Source organism: Xenopus laevis, chromosome 7S (genome assembly GCF_017654675.1).
Source record: "Xenopus laevis strain J_2021 chromosome 7S, Xenopus_laevis_v10.1, whole genome shotgun sequence".
Classification (NCBI taxonomy): domain Eukaryota; kingdom Metazoa; phylum Chordata; class Amphibia; order Anura; family Pipidae; genus Xenopus; species Xenopus laevis.
In genome coordinates, this window is record NC_054384.1 from 11,566,458 (window position 1) to 11,585,715 (window position 19,258).

General features: G+C 38.4%; 1 protein-coding gene across 1 annotated transcript; it reads left to right on the plus strand.

Annotated features, from left to right (window-relative positions):
- Positions 1 to 6,514: 6,514 nt before the first annotated feature.
- Positions 6,515 to 12,380, plus strand: nkx6-2.S (NK6 homeobox 2 S homeolog). Its single transcript, XM_018227362.2, has 3 exons — positions 6,515 to 7,320; positions 9,115 to 9,287; positions 12,103 to 12,380. The coding sequence occupies exons 1-3, from the start codon at positions 6,897 to 6,899 to the stop codon at positions 12,349 to 12,351; spliced, it is 846 nt and encodes a 281-aa protein (XP_018082851.1). The 5' UTR covers positions 6,515 to 6,896; the 3' UTR covers positions 12,352 to 12,380.
- Positions 12,381 to 19,258: the final 6,878 nt, after the last annotated feature.

The following is a 19,258-nucleotide window of genomic DNA, read 5'->3' on the forward strand; positions in this document are numbered from 1 at the left end:
TGCTATTCTAAGCACTTTTGCATTGTATATTCATTCATTCATTATTTTTTCATGGCAAGATATTAAGGGACACGTGTACTTTTGATTTTTATTTCAACAGCGCCACCTGCTGGTCATTTTCTGACCAGTCTGACCACCAAGAAGTCAAGGAAGTTGTCAGGAGAAAGAAAGAGGCGGCTCTGATGTTCTTCTGCTTAGGAAAGATTTGAGAAATGTTTCTAATTATTTTCCTAAGCAGAAGAACATCTTTCTTTCTCCTGACAACTTCCTTGACTACTTGGTGGTCAGACTAGTCAGAAAATGACCAGCGGGTGGCACTGTAGTAACAAAATCCGTTCATATAAAAAGTACATGTATCCCTTAATATCTTGGAATGAAAACATAAATAAATAATGAATGTACATTGCAAAAGTGCTTAGAATAGCACTCATGTCAATTGTACATTCACTTATTTTTAAGATTTACTTATCCTTTAATGCCACTGCGAATGTAAATGAATGTATATTAGAATGCTACTTAGAACCTGTTTAATAAGTGAATGAAATAAAACATCCCCAGTATAGGACAGATCTCTTTAGTGGATCTAGGGCAGGCCACTTGGTGCCACAGTTTCCCATTCTCCTCTATACATCCCTAAATATAATTCTAATAATCATGTACCAGTGCCAGCATATTGGGAGGAGAAATGTTTGAACTGTTCAATGGAGAAGAGAGACCCATATTAAAGTGAATGGAATATTGATCTTGATAATACTAATAAGAATCATAGACAGAGGGACAGATCGCATCATAATTGGGAATTATCACTTCGATTTTTGTGAGGCTTCATTTTTTTAGTTTTTAGGGGGGGAAATGAAGTTCATCCAAATCTCTGGATCCATCCAGACCTCTCACAGCAGGAAATAATGGGCAACTAGAAATGGATACAATAAACCTTTTTTTTTTTTTTTTTTGTAAGAATTTTTAATTTATTTTTAAATATTTTCCTTTCAAATATATCTTTTGCCACAAAGACACACCTTTGTATATTCATATCAATAATGAAAGGAATTGCAAAGGCGCAGCTTTAAAGAACACTGAGCCCAAACGTTGATCTATGTAAATAGATTTATACCTGTATATGGACTTGTGCTTATGTTGGAAGCTGTAATGATGCCTGGTATTGATAGTAGGAAAGTAGGGATATGAAGTGCAATGTGATGAGCCTCGGGTGAGTCAGTGGGTAGGAGGGTGACACTCCTTATCCTGCAGTTAAGTGTTCACTACAAATACTGGAACTTTTTCAGTGGATAATGATTTTGGTGCCCCATTAGCTCACAACAGTCTAAAATACAATATATAGACCCGGCCTGGATCACTTCATCACTCCCCTGGCAGCTGGGAGATAACTGTCATTTCTTCTCTGCTGGAAACTTCTGTTATGAGATTGCAGGAAAGTCAATAAACAGGAGTAAAACACAAGTGAAGCGTCTTAACAGGTGCCAGGGAGGGAAGGATTGTGCCCACTGTCCGATTGTGCTGCATTGTGATTTTATTTTATGATTATTGTCTATAAGGTATTTCATTTGTATTCTTGTGTGTTGTCTATAAAGGTATTTTATTTTTAATCTTGGAATTAACTTTTGTTGTTTCCCTCTCCAAAGAAGAAAGAAAGAAAGAAAGAAAGAAAGAAAGGAAGGAAGGAAGGAAGGAAGGAAGGAAGGAAGGAAGGAAGGAAGGAAGGAAGGAAGGAAGGAAGGAAGGAAGGAAGAAAGAAAGAAAGAAAGAAAGAAAGAAAGGAAGGAAGGAAGGAAGGAAGGAAGGAAGGAAGGAAGGAAGGAAGAAAGAAAGAAAGAAAGAAAGAGAAAGAAAGGAAGAAAGAGAAAGGACGGAAGGAAGGAAGGAAGGAAGGAAGGAAGGAAGAAAGAAAGAAAGAAAGAAAGAAAGAAAGAAAGAAAGAAAGAAAGAAAGAAAGAAAGGAAGGAAGGAAGGAAGGAAGGAAGGAAGAAAGAAAGAAAGGAAGGAAGGAAGGAAGGAAGGAAGGAAGGAAGGAAGGAAGGAAGGAAGGAAGGAAGGAAGGAAGGAAGGAAGGAAGGAAGGAAGGAAGAAAGAAAGAAAGGAAGAAAGAAAGAGAAAGGACGGAAGGAAGGAAGGAAGGAAGAAAGAAAGAAAGAAAGAAAGAAAGAAAGAAAGAAAGGAAGGAAGGAAGGAAGGAAGGAAGGAAGGAAGGAAGGAAGGAAAAAAGAAAGAAAGAAAGAAAGAAAGAAAGAAAGAAAGAAAGAAAGAAAGAAAGAAAGAAAGAAAGAAAGAAAGAAAGAAAGAAAGAAAGGAAGAACATATTTGCCCCCACTGTAATTTTTTTACATAATTGTGCCCCTCTAGTGTCTGTTGACTTTGTGGATGGAGACTAGAAATTCTCAAATAAACCAATTAAGAAGGCACATTAATTGAATGTATTGCTACTCACCTACTCCCTAATGGTATTACCCCTGCTGTAACTGCCTGGGCTGCTTAGTGGAATCCTGAGGGGGAGGGGAGGATTAATAGAAGTAATGACCAGCCACATCCAGTGAGAGGAGCCAGATATCTTTACTATTTCATTGTATAGGCTCAGTAAGAAAGATGAAACAGCGAAGGAACAAATGAACTAAATCATAAATGAACAAGACCCCATTTTAGTGCAGAGAAGAATAAGGGGGAGGAAGATTTATGAAGATGTAAATTGAAAAAAAAAACATAGGAAAACATAAAACAGGCTGATGAATAGGGGGCCGATTCACTAACTTCGAGTGAAGGATTCGAAGTAAAAAAACTTCGAATTTTGAGTAGTTTTTTGTGCTCCTCGACTATCGAATTGGCGTAAATTTGCCTGAGTGGAATCATTTGAATAGATCGAGCGCAAAAACGCTGCGACTATTCACCATTCGATAGTCGAAGTACTGTCTCTTTTAAATATACTTCGACTGCCTACTTCACCACCTAAAACCTACCGAATTGCTTTAAAAGCCTATGGGAAAGTCCCATAGGCTTGTTTTACAAGTTTTTGATCGAATAAAAAGGCATTCGATCTAATGTAAATCCTTCGAGCGAATATTCGATCGAGCGCCTATTCACCTGGCGAATATTCGCCAATTTGACTATTCGCCAGCGCGTAAATTCGCCCGAATTGCCTATTCGATTCTATTCCCCAGTCGAATTTCGAGGGATTTAACCCCTCGAAATTCGACCCTTGATGAATTTGCCCCTAAGTGTGTGTGAATGAGAGGTGAGCAATAACAGCAAAGAACAGTGGGGAAAAAAGCTAAGAAAGAGTATAAATGAATAAATGAGGGGTATGAATGAATAAATGAGGGGTATGAATGAATAAATTAGTGTCATGAATGAATAAATGAGGGGTATGAATGAATAAATGAGGGATATGAATGAATAAATGAAGGGTATGAATGAATAAATGAGGGGTATGAATGAATAAATGAAGGGTATGAATGAATAAATGAGGGATATGAATGAATAAATGAAGGGTATGAATGAATAAATGAGTCGCATGAATGAATTAATGAGGGTGTGAATAATTAAATGAGGGATATGAATGTATAAATTAGTGACATGAATGAATTAATGAGGAGTATGAATGAATAAATGAGCTTAGCTGATGTTCAGAGGGTATAGAAAAGATCGAGTAAAGCCACTGACAGAGCCCAGGACAAGAGGACATAGAAAAGGAAGTGAATAGCTGATTGATTGATTGATTGATTGATTGATTAATAAATAATCATGAATTAATAATTGACTTGGTTGTGCCATATCATGAGAAGATTATTAAAATGAAAACATAGAACACAGGGTATTTGGAAAGTGTAGGAAGATAAGCATAAAGAGGAATGAATAAATGAGTAGAGGAAGGAATAAGCAAGGAGCACAATGAATGGGTTAATCAGTGAATATGCAGATTTCTGCCTTATGAATGTAATTGTTTTATAGTGGGACCAGTTCCCACCAGCGGCCACAGAACAAGCTCTGACCCCCCATATAACTGCTGATAATTTAATTACTGGGGGTCCTTAAAATCAGCTCCAGTGGAATAAGTAGGCCCCACCCTCAGATCTGTGAATTTTATAACCAATTTATATTCCTGCTCCACCTAAGGTGCAGAGAGTTACAGTTTCAAAAAGGTGCGCAAACTTTCTTCTATTTTTTAATGCATTTTCTTGTTAAATTTCGTTTTTTGGGGGGTGATTTCTTAAGAACATATTTGAAATGTAGTGTTTTGGGGGGTCATTTTTAAATCAATTATGCACCACGTTTTTATCTGCGAGATAATCCCACTGACACACAATAAAGGTTTCCAAGTGCGCATCCCTTTAAGATCTCTTATCCGGACACAGTGGCAGAGAGACCTGCACATCAAATGAATTCTGTTAAAGATTCCAGTGAAGAGAAGACACAAATATGATTTTACATTATTTCCTTCCCTACAAAAAGAATCAGTAAGTAAAGTAAATATTCATATTCGAATTGCAGAGATTCTTAAATCTCCTCCTATTGTAAAACTAGAAAAGTCCCCTGAGTTATACAGTAAAAAAAACCTGGGTTATTGGGAACGAAAAACAATCCCCAGTGTAGGATCCGTGGGGGGCACTAAGGGAAAACCCTGCGCAAATAGACGCGATTGCAGAAATTAGCCGTAAATTCGATTTACCGTAAATTCGAAAAATATAGAAATAAATCTGAAAGCACAACATTTCCACGCGTCAATCGGATTATTTAAGTGTACAAATATACGAGCACATAGTTGATTTATTCTACATATCCATAGCTATATATATATATTAGTTAATATAGTGTAGAAGCGGGGGCAGCATATTTGGGCCTGATTAGAAGTGTCAGAATAATTGACAGGAGCTTTGGGGGGGGGGTTGGATTGGGGACCTTGTCATTTCAGCAGTGTATTAATAGGAGATGTTTGTCAGTCTGTGAAATGACATCAAGTCCCAGCACATCATTTCTCAGTGAATGTGACCCCCATCTCCATTTGCCAGGACAGCCCTCCTCTGCTCCCACTCCAAGAGCAGCCACTATACTCTATAGCCACAGTCACTCTACTCTATAGTCACTCTACTCTATAGTCACTCTACTCTATAGCCACAGTCACTCTACTCTATAGCCACAGTCACTCTACTCTATAGCCACTCTACTCTATAGTCACTCTACTCTATAGCCACAGTCACTCTACTCTATAGTCACTCTACTCTATAGTCACTCTACTCTATAGCCACAGCCACTCTACTCTATAGCCACAGTCACTCTATAGGAAGGGTCTCTGCCTTGTAAAAGACGGACTTCCTTCTCTCAATAGATAATCCAGCACAAAGGGACGTTTGTCTGTGGAAAACAGTCACTGAGGGGTCTAAACAATCTTTACTGTCTATTGTGTCAGGTCTGTAAAAAGAAGGGACACTTAGTTGAATAAGTAAACTGCCGTTTCCTGCAAATGACACTTTATGGCTAAAATGTCAACAAGTGGGAATAAATGGGACATATGTGCTCTCTAATGTTATGCATCTGGGAAATAAATGCGTGACAGTATAGCACAATATCCCTGTATATATTAGAGAGAGAGAGAGAGAGAGAGAGAAGATGAGAAGATAGATAGATAGATAGATAGATAGATAGATAGATAGATAGATAGATAGATAGATAGATAGATAGATAGATAGATAGATAGATAGATAGATAGATTAGATAGATAGATAGATAGATAGATAGATAGATAGATAGATAGATAGATAGATAGATAGATAGATAGATTAGATAGATGATAGATAGATAGATAGATAGATAGATAGATAGATAGATAGATAGATAGATAGATAGATAGATTAGATAGATAGATAGATAGATAGATAGATAGATAGATAGATAGATAGATAGATAGATAGATAGATAGATAGATTAGATAGATGATAGATAGATAGATAGATAGATAGATAGATAGATAGATAGATAGATAGATAGATAGATAGATAGACAGATGATAGAAAAATAAAACTGCAAGTCCCATAAAACAAGGAATATTTATATATATATATATATATTGCTGGGTTGGGATGACTTATGGCAGATCCCAGAGAGACAAAGCAGAGGAAAGAGCTTTGGATAACACAGTAATTTGGGGGTTGGGATAAAAAGATCCTATAAGCTACAATTGAACAAGGAAGGGATTTATTGCAAGTCAATATTATACAGATATATTTGTGTTGCAGGCCACCGTTCTCTATAATTTATTCATTATACATCTGTCTTTTTAATAGATTCCCTGGCTCTTTATTGTTGTTCCTTAGACAAATTAATAGTCAGCCAAAATGACAATTTACATTTTCCTGAGATACATGGCCATGTCTTCTTCTTTTTTTTTTTTTCTTTCCCTGATTCTCTTTGTAAAGCCTGAGGCTCACTAAAATCTCATTGAATGGGATTTATTTAGTCTTTGGAGAGATAAATCAGCGGGCAGAATTTACAGCCATTTAAAGCACCTGACTTTATTATAGGACCTTCATTTAGTGCTGCTCTGGGCTCGGTGACGCGGCCTTCCAATCGATGGGCCAATCAGAGCGCGGCCCGGCAGCGTGTGAGCCAATGAGCAGGTGGCTGGTCAGTTATCAGAGCGGTTCCTGCTGCTGCTGAGTCGCTTTGGCTTTGGGATCTTCGCGGCACCGGGAGCGATCGCTGCGACCGACAACGGGATTTTTGTTTAGAGATTTGCAAAGAATCGAGTTTGGTGGCGAGCGACTGGGGCAGGGCGACTGTGCAGAAGATCTGGCTGCTGTTTGTGGCGCTCCCAGGCGGCTCTGGGCTGATCTTTACTCTGCTGAAAGTTGCGCACAAGCCTAGGGGACGGGCTGCTCTCATGCTCCCCAATGTTATCCGTGGGACAGATGGAGAGTAACAGACAAAGTGCTTTTCTGCTGAGCTCCACTCCTCTGGCTGCGCTGCACAATATGGCTGAGATGAAGGCCACTCTGTTCCCCTATACCCTGCACAACCCCAACACTTTCAAATCCCCCAGTCTGTCCTCTCTCAACTCACAGATCCCCCTGGCGACCCCTCATGGGATTAGTGACATTCTTGGCCGACCCCTAGGGGCCACATTGGGCTCCTCCAGTAACCTGCTCACTAGCCTGCCTCGTATTAATGGACTTGCCACCTCCACTGGGATGTACTTTAACCCTGCTGTGTCCAGGTACCCCAAACCCCTGACTGAGTTACCCGGCAGGGCCCCCATCTTCTGGCCTGGGGTTATGCAAAGCTCTCCTTGGAGGGATCCCAGACTGGCCTGTGCAAGTAAGTCACAATAATCATTCTATAGGCTCTACATTGTATTGGCACAAATTTCTGGCAGCTCGAAAGGTTAATGACATTCTATCAGCTGGTCTCTCCCACCACGTGATTTTATTATACATAAACACACACACACAAATATATATATATTGTACAGTGGAAAAACAACCCCACTCACAGGACTTGTTGCAAAGTGGAAAAAAGTGGACTTATTCAACGTTTCGGTCCCTACATCTTCAGGGGCCGAAACATTGAATAAATCCACTTTTTGTTCACTTTTCAACAAGTCCTGTGAGTGGGGTTGTTTTTTCACTATTCAATATGTTATAACATTCCACCAGCACCCAGGCAGTTTATATATATAAAACTCTCCAATGAGTATCCGCACTCCAAGGCTAATTTATATAGGAGGAGGGGTGCACAGTAATCTTGTATACACCAACAGTTTCCAGACCAGCACTCCCTTTAGTAAAAAAAAACATAATTTATTTTGTTGCATAGTATCAATATCCAACGTTTTGGTCCCCATTCATCATCCTTGAAAAAGGTCCCAATGGGGAGCGAAACGTTGGATATTGATACTATGCAACAATAAAAATTATATTTTTTACTAAAGGGAGTGCTGGTCTGGAAACTGTTGGTATATATATCTATATCTATCTCATTCTCATTCTCTCTCTCACTCTCTCTCTCTCTCTCTCTCTCTCTCTCTCTCTCTATATCAAGAAAAGCAAACAAACCTCACAGGTCTTTTTCCAGTGAACAAAAATCGTAGTTTATTTCAACGTTTCGGTTTCTAACTCAGGAACTTCCTGAGGACAGCTTGAGTAAGAAGCCGAAACGTTGAAATAAACTACAATAATTTTTCTTCACTGAAAAAAGACCCGTGAGTGCGGTTTGTTTGTTTTTCTTGATATTTATCTATTTTTTAACCAGCACCCAGGCATTTACTATTGTTGTTTTTGAGTGCACCAGCTCATGTATGGTATATATATATATATATAAATCTATATATTTGTGTGTGTGTTTCTGCCAGACAAGCACTGACCTTTCCCAAACCTACAGCTCATATTTCAACTTCTCTTTGTTGAATTTTGAAATAATCCAGCAGCAAATTTTCAAACAAACAATATTTGCCAAGATTCTATGCCAAACCTACAGCTCAGACTGGGCCTTATTAACATTTGTTATGAACTTTTTGGTGGTGGAATCCTCCATGTGCTGCAATAGGGGAGTATCCACCAGTTTATTTCTCAATTATGGCTTAATACAAACATATTAATTAAGGCGAGAGATACAGAGCAGAGGGAATATTGGGGTGCAGGCAGGTGTAAGAATAAACCCCTCCCCCATTCTAAAACTTGTTGCTTCTGAACTGTGTCTTGTTGCACAAAGTTGTATTATGTGGGGTGCAAGCAGGTTAATTAGGGGGTTACATTTGGGGGTTATAGGTACATGTTTATTGGTTTATGTATATCAATTATTAGCAGATGCAGTTATATAATAGTGAGGGCACATACTAAGCTACTTATTGACTTGTTCATCAGGGTGAGTGTACATACAGTTTTTATTACATGAAGGTTTATTCAAGTGGATGAAAAATGAAAGCATTGATACAAGTTCAGCAGGGGGAGGGTACATAGAGATTTTTAGGTGGGGGGTTCCTGTTTCTCTATGTACAGGCTGAGTGGGACATTTATATATTTGTGCTGGTTCTGTGGAAACTAATGATTAGTTCAGTTGCTGCACTTCTGTGCCCAGAGCATGGGAATAACAGTGTGTTTCCCTCACTCTCAGCCCAGGCAGGGATGCTGTTGGATAAGGATGGAAAGAAGAAACATTCCCGGCCAACCTTCTCTGGACAGCAGATATTTGCCCTGGAGAAAACCTTTGAGCAGACCAAGTACCTGGCAGGGCCTGAGAGGGCACGACTCGCCTATTCCCTGGGCATGACAGAGAGCCAAGTCAAGGTGAGAGCAGAGAGATTCATGGGATTCCACTGGCAATACAATATATATACTGCCTATAATAAAATAATATACCATGAGTAGTGTGGATGTGCCAATACAATATCAATTTGATGGGTGCGACCTGGACCTCTCCTGCTTTTTCTCAACTACAACTCCCAGCACCCCCAGGGCAGGGATCTTAGATCTCTAGTGTTGCACCTTCCTGCTGTATTCCACCTTATATGTGATATCCTGATATGGATCTACTTCTTTATATGGGGTTATATCTGATATAGTATTTGGTTTAATAGGGAACAAAATTGGCTCTATTGTATAATATTCTCTCTATAAATATAGGTTGTTATGATATACACTGTATTGTTATTATATGCTGCTGCTCTTGCAGGCAATATTTACTTGTGTAACATCAGAGAACCAAAAGTGACTGATATTCCATGAACACAATATTATATTAAACATTTTAAAACAATGACAATGTATTATAATTATGGGGGCTTAAATGCCTAAATGCAAATATTTAGCAGCCTTTAAATAATTAATGAATTGAATAATTCCCACTAGCTGCAATTTTTATTGATAACAGATGAGACTTTTGTACCTAAAGTATCTATATAATAAGTCATCAATATATCGGCCAAATTATCCTGTGATTATTATACATTATAACCCCCTGAATTATAACATCTGCCAATTTACAGAACTCTTTGTTCCCATTGTCGAGGGGGAAATGGTTGTGTTTTCATTTGTGGCTGCGATTTATTTCTATGCAGAACATTGATCTGTATCCGAGTCCTCCTGCTTCTCCATCTCCTCTTATTATTCTGTATAATCATAGAACGAAAATGACCAATCACCAATATTTTATTAAATTATAGAAGTTCTTTTAATAAAATAGTTTTTCCATAAATATAGATAATCGAATAAAATCGTTAGAGTGGGTCATTGTACACTTTTTCCAGCAAATAAAAACTCTGGCAATTAGATAAATACAAGAAATAAATGATATACAGCCTGGAATCTATTTGTGTGCGTTTTTACGCGAACTAGAAATATACTATAATCTATAACATCTATAATATTGTCTATAATATTCACATTGCACCGACTTCTTCTCTAGTTTAATTAGCTCATGTATTACAGGTAAATGATCCCAGAATGTCAGTGCCAATAAACCTTTACATTTAAATGATAGTTTCTCCTGTGCGATGTGTCTCTATCAGTGACTGAGTAAAAAAGAATTGATTTTAGAGGTTTTATTAAGGCTAAAGAAGATTATTTCTAATCCCAGTTTCTAATTAATTGCAGACTTCCCAAATCTGATTTAAAAACAAAAAAAAAATGCATGTATTTATATGTAAAAATGAAATGGCTGAAATGTAAGATGAACATCAGAAAGTTCTGAGCGCAGCAATAATAATGAAAATATTAATATCCTGGACATTTATTATAATCAGCGATCTTTTTCTATAAAGTATTGTCCAATATTCGAGATTTCAATAATCTGATGATATAAACTCTCTCTGTAACTAGGAAAGGTTCAGATTTAGGTGAAATCATTTTTGGAAAGAGAATTGAGCCTGTTTGATGGGGATTTGGATGAATTTGTGAGCGCAGCAGTTTTTTAGAGGAGGCCAAATATTACAGCGGTACCGACCCAACTCCTTTTGCTTGGATGGGGCTTATTCACATTAGAAGGATCCTTTTCGCTTTTGGCAGAGGAGGCCTTTATAGAATGGGGTTTCTTTGGCTGGGATGGTCGATAAGCCTTTAGGCTTTTGGGTTATATGAGGACTCTTTACGGATGAGGTCTGGTCTTCTCTACCAAAACTCACATTTTCCTGGGAACGGGTCTCATGCTCTCCGAAAATTCATATTTTCATGGGAAGGGGCCTCATGCTCTCTTAAAATTCATATTCTCCTGGGAAGGGGTCTCATGCTCTTTTAAAATTAATATTTTCATGGGAAGGGGTCTCATGCTCTCCTAAAATTTATATAATCCTGGAAAGGTGCCTCATAATCTCCTAAAATTCATATAATCTTGGGAAGGTGCCTCATAATCTCCTAAAATTAATATTTTCCTGGGAAGGTGCCTCATAATCTCCTAAAATTCATATTTTCCTGGGAAGGTGCCACATAATCTCCTAAAATTCATATAATCCTGGAAAGGGGTCTCATGCTGTCCTAAAATTCAAATTTTCCTGGGAAGAGGTCTCATGCTCTCCTATATGTATATTTTCATGGGAAGGTGCCTCATAATCTCCTAAAATTCATATTCTCCTAGGAAGGGGTCTCATGCTCTCCTAAAAAAATTTATAATCCTGGGAAGGTGCCTCAAAATCTCCTAAAATTCATATTTTCATGGGAGGGAGCCTCATAATCTTCAGAAATGTATATTTTCATGGGGATGTGCCTCATAATCTCCTAAAATTCACATTTTCCTAGGAAGGGGTCTCATGCTCTCCTAAAATGTTTTATAATCCCGGGAAGGTGCTTTATAATCTCCTAAAATTCATATTTTCATGGGAAGGGGCCTCAAGGTCTCCTAAAATTCATATAATCCTGGGAAGGTGCCTCATAATCTCCTAAAATTCATATTTTCCTAAAAAGGGGTCTCATGCCTTTTACTTGGGTTCATGTTTGGTCAGCCCAATTAGAAGGTGCCTTGATGGTCAGGGATGGGTTTCAGACTATGGTTTGGATAATGATGTTTTAATTGATCAGGTCTTAATGGGGGGATTCGACCCATTTAAGAGGTCATATTTGTCTGTGATGGGGCTCATTCTGCAGATCTGATCGATCTCTGTTCCCCCAACAGGTCTGGTTCCAGAACAGAAGGACCAAGTGGAGGAAGAGACACGCAGCAGAGATGGCCACAGCCAAGAAGAAACACGACTCAGAGACAGAGAAGATGAAGGAGAGTTCAGACAACGAGGAGGACGATGAATATAACAAACCCTTGGACCCCAACTCGGACGATGAAAAAATCTCCAGGTTATTAAAAAAGCACAAGTCCACAAACTTGAACCTTCTCAGCCCTTGCAGCAACAATTCGGACACTTTGTGATAGGAAATCACAGACTTAACCCCCCTCCCCCCAAAAACATGAACTCTCCCCCCTTATTAAGCGCTTTAACAGCTGAATTAACCAGGGTATGTGTTCAATCAAAAGTCTATCAGTGTTGTACAGCCTACAATGTAATGTATATATATATATTTTCTACAGAATAAGTTATAAAAAAAAATGATCTGCTCGTGTAAATTGGGAAGGAGAGATGCGATTCCGACTCCTGGGCGGCAAAATCGGGCGATTTTAGGAATCGAAAAAAAATGCCCTTCTGTTTTACTGATTTTACCGTTTTGTACAGAAACTTTCCACTCACTTTGTATATAAATATATATCTGAAGGCAGATTGTTTTTATTCTTGTTTCAGTTCTGTTTCCCCCAGTGTCAAACTGAAAGATCTTGGAAAGTTTTTTTTGGTTTGTTTGTTTTTATTTTTTAAACCTCTGCTGGTTTATTCAGCCAAATTATAACCTGAAATATTTGATTTCGGAGTTGGATTTAAATATTGTTGTCCACAGTTGATGGAAAGACTTTGTATATTCAATAAATTATTTAACATCTTCTCCTTACATTTGTTTTTTCTTTTTTTTTACAAAATAATGATGCAATTTTTTTATTTACTTGTGTTAATAAATAATAATAATAATAATAATTAACATCTATTTTATTTGCTATTGTGTAATCTGGATCAAAGCTTATACACATTATTATTATGAGTATTATTATTATTATTATTATTGGGAAACTAAATATATAACATCTATACTTTTTATTTAACATCTTCTCCTTACATTCGTTTTTTCTTTTTTACAAAATAATTATCCATTTTTTTTTATTTACTTGTGTTCAGATTTAGTTTCCCAATAAATAATAATAATAATAATAATAATTAACATCTATTTTTGTATGCTATTGTGTAATCTAGATCAAAGTTTATACAAATTATTATTATTATTAGGAAACTAAATAATTAACATCTATATCTATTATTTAACATCTCCTTCCATTCGTTTTTTCTTTTCTAAAAAAAATATTATCCTTTTTTTTTATGTACTTGTGTTTGTGTTCATATTTAGTTTCCCAATAATAATGATGATGATAATAATAATGATAATTAACATCAATTGTATGCTATTGTGTAAACTGGATCAAAGCTTATACAAATTATTATTATTATTATTATTTTTATTGGGAAACTAAATATTTAACATCTATATCTATTATTTAACATCTCCTTACATTCGTTTTTTCTTTATATAAAAAAAGTATCCTTTTTTTTATTTACTTGTGTTTGTGTTCATATTTAGTTTCCCAATAATAATAATAATAATAATAATAATAATAATAATAATAATCATCATCATCATCATCAATTGTTGTATGCTATTGTGTAAACTGGATCAAAGCTTATACACATGATTATTATTATTATTATTATTATTATCAATAATACTACTACTAATAATAATAATATCTTTCATTAACAAGGCAATTAAACCAAACAGATCATAGTCATCATTCCTATTTCTACACTGAAACTGTATTCAATTATTATCAGACGGCCAGTTTTAAAAAACATTCAGATTATTCGATTATTTCGTTTGTGAGAGGCACAAACGTGTTTTCCGTTAATAAGAACAAATGAAGATGGGATTCTCATTAGGGTTGAGAAAGGAAATGAACAAGAGACATTATTATTATTATTATTATTATTCTGTTCTATTCTCCTCTTCTAATGTCCTTAGAGCAACACAAACAATTTGTTTTCGAATTGATAAAAGCATATACAGTATGTATTTTCCTAAATGTATATTATTATAAATACAATTTTGAGCAGGCACTGCGCATAAATCCTATTACTGGTAACCAATCTAATTGTATAATACTCTATTCCTCCAGCTAATTGATTTGCTTTCTGTTCTTCCACCAGCCTCTGTCTTCTTTTGTATAAATTGTTTGACCAGATATTGACTTTATCTTTTTGGGAAACAAGATTCAGTAATAGGAAGTTCAGGGGGATATTTAACCCTGTAAAACTCAGTGACCTATTGTGGTTTATTGGGATTAACCTCTGTGTATTATAGACAAATATCTGGCAGATACGTAAGAACATGGATTTTACAAGGCAGGGCAGTCATATAATTATTCTTTCATGCAGCCCAATTTACCCTAAATTCTGACAGTTTAGTTAAATTATTTGACATTATTCTTTTAAAGATTAGGGGTAATATATATATATATATATATATATATATATATATATATATATATATATATATATATATATATATATATATATATATATAAAATTAAATCCACTTTTGCTTCTTATATATCTATATCTATCTATCTATCATCTATATGATAAATACATTTTTAACTGTTAAACATTAACTGGATTTGAATTATTAATTAATTTAAAATTTTTTTCACATTTTCAGCAACATCCAGGAAGTTTTAGTTACAGATTCACAGTTCATTAAAGTTATTATTGGGACACACGATTTTTTTTTTTTTTTACAATTTTTAAGTACTCCTATAGCAAAACCTGGGAAATAATCCTGTTTAACAAACCTTTCCCAAATAATATAGAAAGAGGGATTAGAGTTGGCAGATCTAACTGACAGAGAAAAGGGGACAACAGAGCACAGGGCCAGTGTTAGGTGAGTTCCTATCCCCACTGATTCTACATCTCTCCCTTCTATACCTCTCTACTATACCTGCTATCCCACAGTCACACTCCCTTCCCAGAGACTATTATCCACTGTTACTATAGACACCATCTCTCCCTACTATACCTGCTATCCCACAGTCACACTCCCTTCCAGAGACTATTATCCCACTGTACTATAGGCACCATCTTCTCCCTACTATACCTGCTATCCCACAGTCACACTCCCTTCCCAGAGACTATTATCCACTGTTACTATAGGCACCATCTCTCCTACTATACCTGCTATCCCACAGTCACACTCCCTTCCCAGAGACTATTATCCACTGTTACTATAGACACCATCTCTCCCTACATACCTGCTATCCCCACAGTCACACTCCCTTCCCAGAGACTATTATCACTGTTACATATAGGCAACCACTCTCTCCCTACTATACCTGCTATCACAGTCACACTCCCTTCCCAGAGACTATTATCCACTGTTACTATATGACACCATCTCTCCCCTACTATACCTGCTATCCCACAGTCACACTCCCTTCCCAGAGACTATTATCCACTGTTACTATAGGCACCATCTCTCCCTACTATACGCTGCTATCCCACAGTCACACTCCCTTCCCAGAGACTATTATCCACTGTTACTATAGGCACCATCTCTCCCTACTATACCTGCTATCCCACAGTCACACTCCCTTCCCAGAGGACTATTATCCACTGTTACTATAGACACCATCTCTCCCCTACTATACCTGCTATCCCACAGTCACACTCCCTTCCCAGAGGACTATTATCCACTGTTACTATAGGCACCATCTCTCCCTACTAATACCTGCTATCCCACAGTCACACTCCCTTCCCAGAGACTAATTATCCACTGTTACTATAGGACACCATCTCTCGCCACTATACCTGCCTATCCCACAGTCACACTCCCTTCCCAGAGGACATTATCCACTGTTACTATAGGCACCATCTCTCCCTACTATACCTGCTATCCCACAGTCACCACCCCTTCCCAGAGACTATTATCACTGTTACTATAGGCACCATCTCTCCCTACTATACCTGCTATCCAACAGTCACACTCTCTTCCAGAGACTATTATCTACTGTTACTATAGGCACCATCTCTCCCTACTATACCTGCTATCCCACAGTCACACTCTCTTCCCAGAGACTATTATCTACTGTTACTATAGGCTCCATCTCTCCCTACTATACCTGCTATCCCACAGTCACACTCCCTTCCCAGAGACTATTATCCCACTGTTACTATAGGCACCATCTCTCCTTACTATACCTGCTATCCCACAGTCACACTCCCTTCCCAGAGACTATTATCCACTGTTACTATAGACACCATCTCTCCCTACTATCCCACAGTCACACTCCCTTCCCAGAGACTATTATCCACTGTTACTATAGGCACCATCTCTCCCTACTATACCTGCTATCCCACAGTCACACTCCCTTCCCAGAGACTATTATCCACTGTTACTATAGACACCATCTCTCCCTACTATACCTGCTATCCCACAGTCACACTCCCTTCCCAGAGACTATTATCCCACTGTTACTATAGGCACCATCTCTCCCTACTATACCTGCTATCCCACAGTCACACTCCCTTCCCAGAGACTATTATCCACTGTTACTATAGGCACCATCTCTCCCTACTATACCTGCTATCCCACAGTCACACTCCCTTCCCAGAGACTATTATCCACTGTTACTATAGACACCATCTCTCCCTACTATACCTGCTATCCCACAGTCACACTCCCTTCCCAGAGACTATTATCCACTGTTACTATAGGCACCATCTCTCCCTACTATACCTGCTATCCCACAGTCACACTCCCTTCCCAGAGACTATTATCCACTGTTACTATAGACACCATCTCTCCCTACTATACCTGCTATCCCACAGTCACACTCCCTTCCCAGAGACTATTATCCACTGTTACTATAGACACCTTCTCTCCCTACTATACCTGCTATCCCACAGTCACACTCCTTTCCCACATACTGTTATACCACTGTTACTATAAGCACCATCTCTCCCTACTAAACCTGCTATCTCACAGTCACACTCCCTTCCCAGAGACTATTATCCCACTGTTACTATAGGCACCATCTCTCCCTACTATACCTGCTATCCCACAGTCACACTCCCTTCCCAGAGACTATTATCCACTGTTACTATAGGCACCATCTCTCCCTACTATACCTGCTATCCCACAGTCACACTCCCTTCCCAGAGACTATTATCCCACTGTTACTATAGACACATCTCTCCCTACTATACCTGCTATCTCACAGTCACACTCCCTTCCCAGAGACTATTATCCCACTGTTACTATAGGCACCATCTCTCCCTACTATACCTGCTATCCCACAGTCACACTCCCTTCCCAGAGACTATTATCCCACTGTTACTATAGGCACCATCTCTCCCTACTATACCTGCTATCTCACAGTCACACTCCCTTCCCAGAGACTATTATCCACTGTTACTATAGGCACCATCTCTCCCTACTATACCTGCTATCTCACAGTCACACTCCCTTCCCAGAGACTATTATCCCACTGTTACTATAGACACCATCTCTCCCTACTATACCTGCTATCCCAACTATATCCGTCTAGATTTTGTATTAGATCTCCTAGTTTCCTTGCATCTTCAGATGGATGCTGGAGGCTGAAGTAAAAAGGAGCTGCAGGTTGAATAACTGATATTATATTGATCTATCTATCAATCTATCGATCTAAGTTTTGTTTTTTTATCTTTGTTTTTTCATTGGCTTGTCTGTAACTTGGAGGCCTGGGGCAAATGCCATCTCTGTCCCACCATAAACCAGTTTTGGCTGCCGAGGCTCTGGCAGATTTTTATTACAGTCAGAGTATCATGTGTGGGACTGATATTTCACTGCCATTATTATTCCAGTTCAGCCCTATCAGCTGCATTCCTGGCTATGGCTCTTTCTCAGATCAATGACCAACACGTTTCACAAGTAAGCAGGCCGGCCGCATTTCATTTGACACATGCATGTAGGAAGAACTCCCAGGAAGTTGACATTCCCACAAGCACAATAGCCATTATGAATTGTCCCTGGGAGATAATGGTCTTTCTTGCACAGAGCCGATCACTGCAATGTCAGGGCAGGTCCTAGAGCTCCTGAATACACAAGGGACTTTACATGTGAATAGTGCAGCAAATGAGCATCATTAGCAACTATTCACTGATAATGGGTTTGGCACTTTAATGAATAGATGCCATAAACTCCAATGAGTGAATGTTTCCACTGATGGTGTATCATTGATGTGGGCAGTGTCGGACTGGGACACCAGGGGCCCACCCAAAAACCTTAGACCAGGGGCCCACTCTCAGTACTATTACTCTTCCTCTCCTCGCTTCTCCTAGTCTCTTTTCTTTACATACTATAATACTATCATCTATTATTCCATCTATTTAGTCTTTTTGTTCTCATAGAAATAAAGAATGACCATGAAATATGTCAAATGTTTAGAAGCAAGAGGGCCCACTGACACCTAGGCCCACCGGGAGTTTTCCTGGTATCCCGGTGGGCCAGTCCGACACTGGATGTGGGGAACTCAAAGGGTAGGACTCCAGACGTTCAGCGAGGAATTCTATTTAAGTGGTTTGCATACAGGTCCTTATTCATCTAGAGCAGGTGCAGATATTAGAAACTGGCTCACATGAAGCACTTGCCTTTAGGCCTCTATCTCACTTTTCTATACCTGCTATCCCACAGCCAAAGTCCCTATTCAGAGACTATATTCCCACTGTTACTATAGGCACCATCTCTCCCTACTATACCTGCTATCCCACAGTCACACTCCCTTCCCAGAGACTATTATCCACTGTTACTATAGACACCATCTCTCCCTACTATACCTGCTATCCCACAGTCACACTCCCTTCCCAGAGACTATTATCCCACTGTTACTATAGGCACCATCTCTCCTTACTATACCTGCTATCCCACAGTCACACTCCCTTCCCAGAGACTATTATCCACTGTTACTATAGACACCATCTCTCCCTACTATACCTGCTATCCCACAGTCACACTCCCTTCCCAGAGACTATTATCCACTGTTACTATAGACACCATCTCTCCCTACTATACCTGCTATCCCACAGTCACACTCCCTTCCCAGAGACTATTATCCACTGTTACTATAGACACCATCTCTCCCTACTATA

Excerpts from the sequence above, each read along its gene's own strand:
- nkx6-2.S (XM_018227362.2), top strand. The coding sequence starts at position 6,897 with ATGTTATCCGTGGGACAGATGGAGAGTAACAGACAAAGTGCTTTTCTG. Across the intron at positions 7,321-9,114 it reads TCCCAGACTGGCCTGTGCAA|CCCAGGCAGGGATGCTGTTG; the intron begins GTAAGTCACAAT and ends CCTCACTCTCAG. Across the intron at positions 9,288-12,102 it reads TGACAGAGAGCCAAGTCAAG|GTCTGGTTCCAGAACAGAAG; the intron begins GTGAGAGCAGAG and ends TTCCCCCAACAG.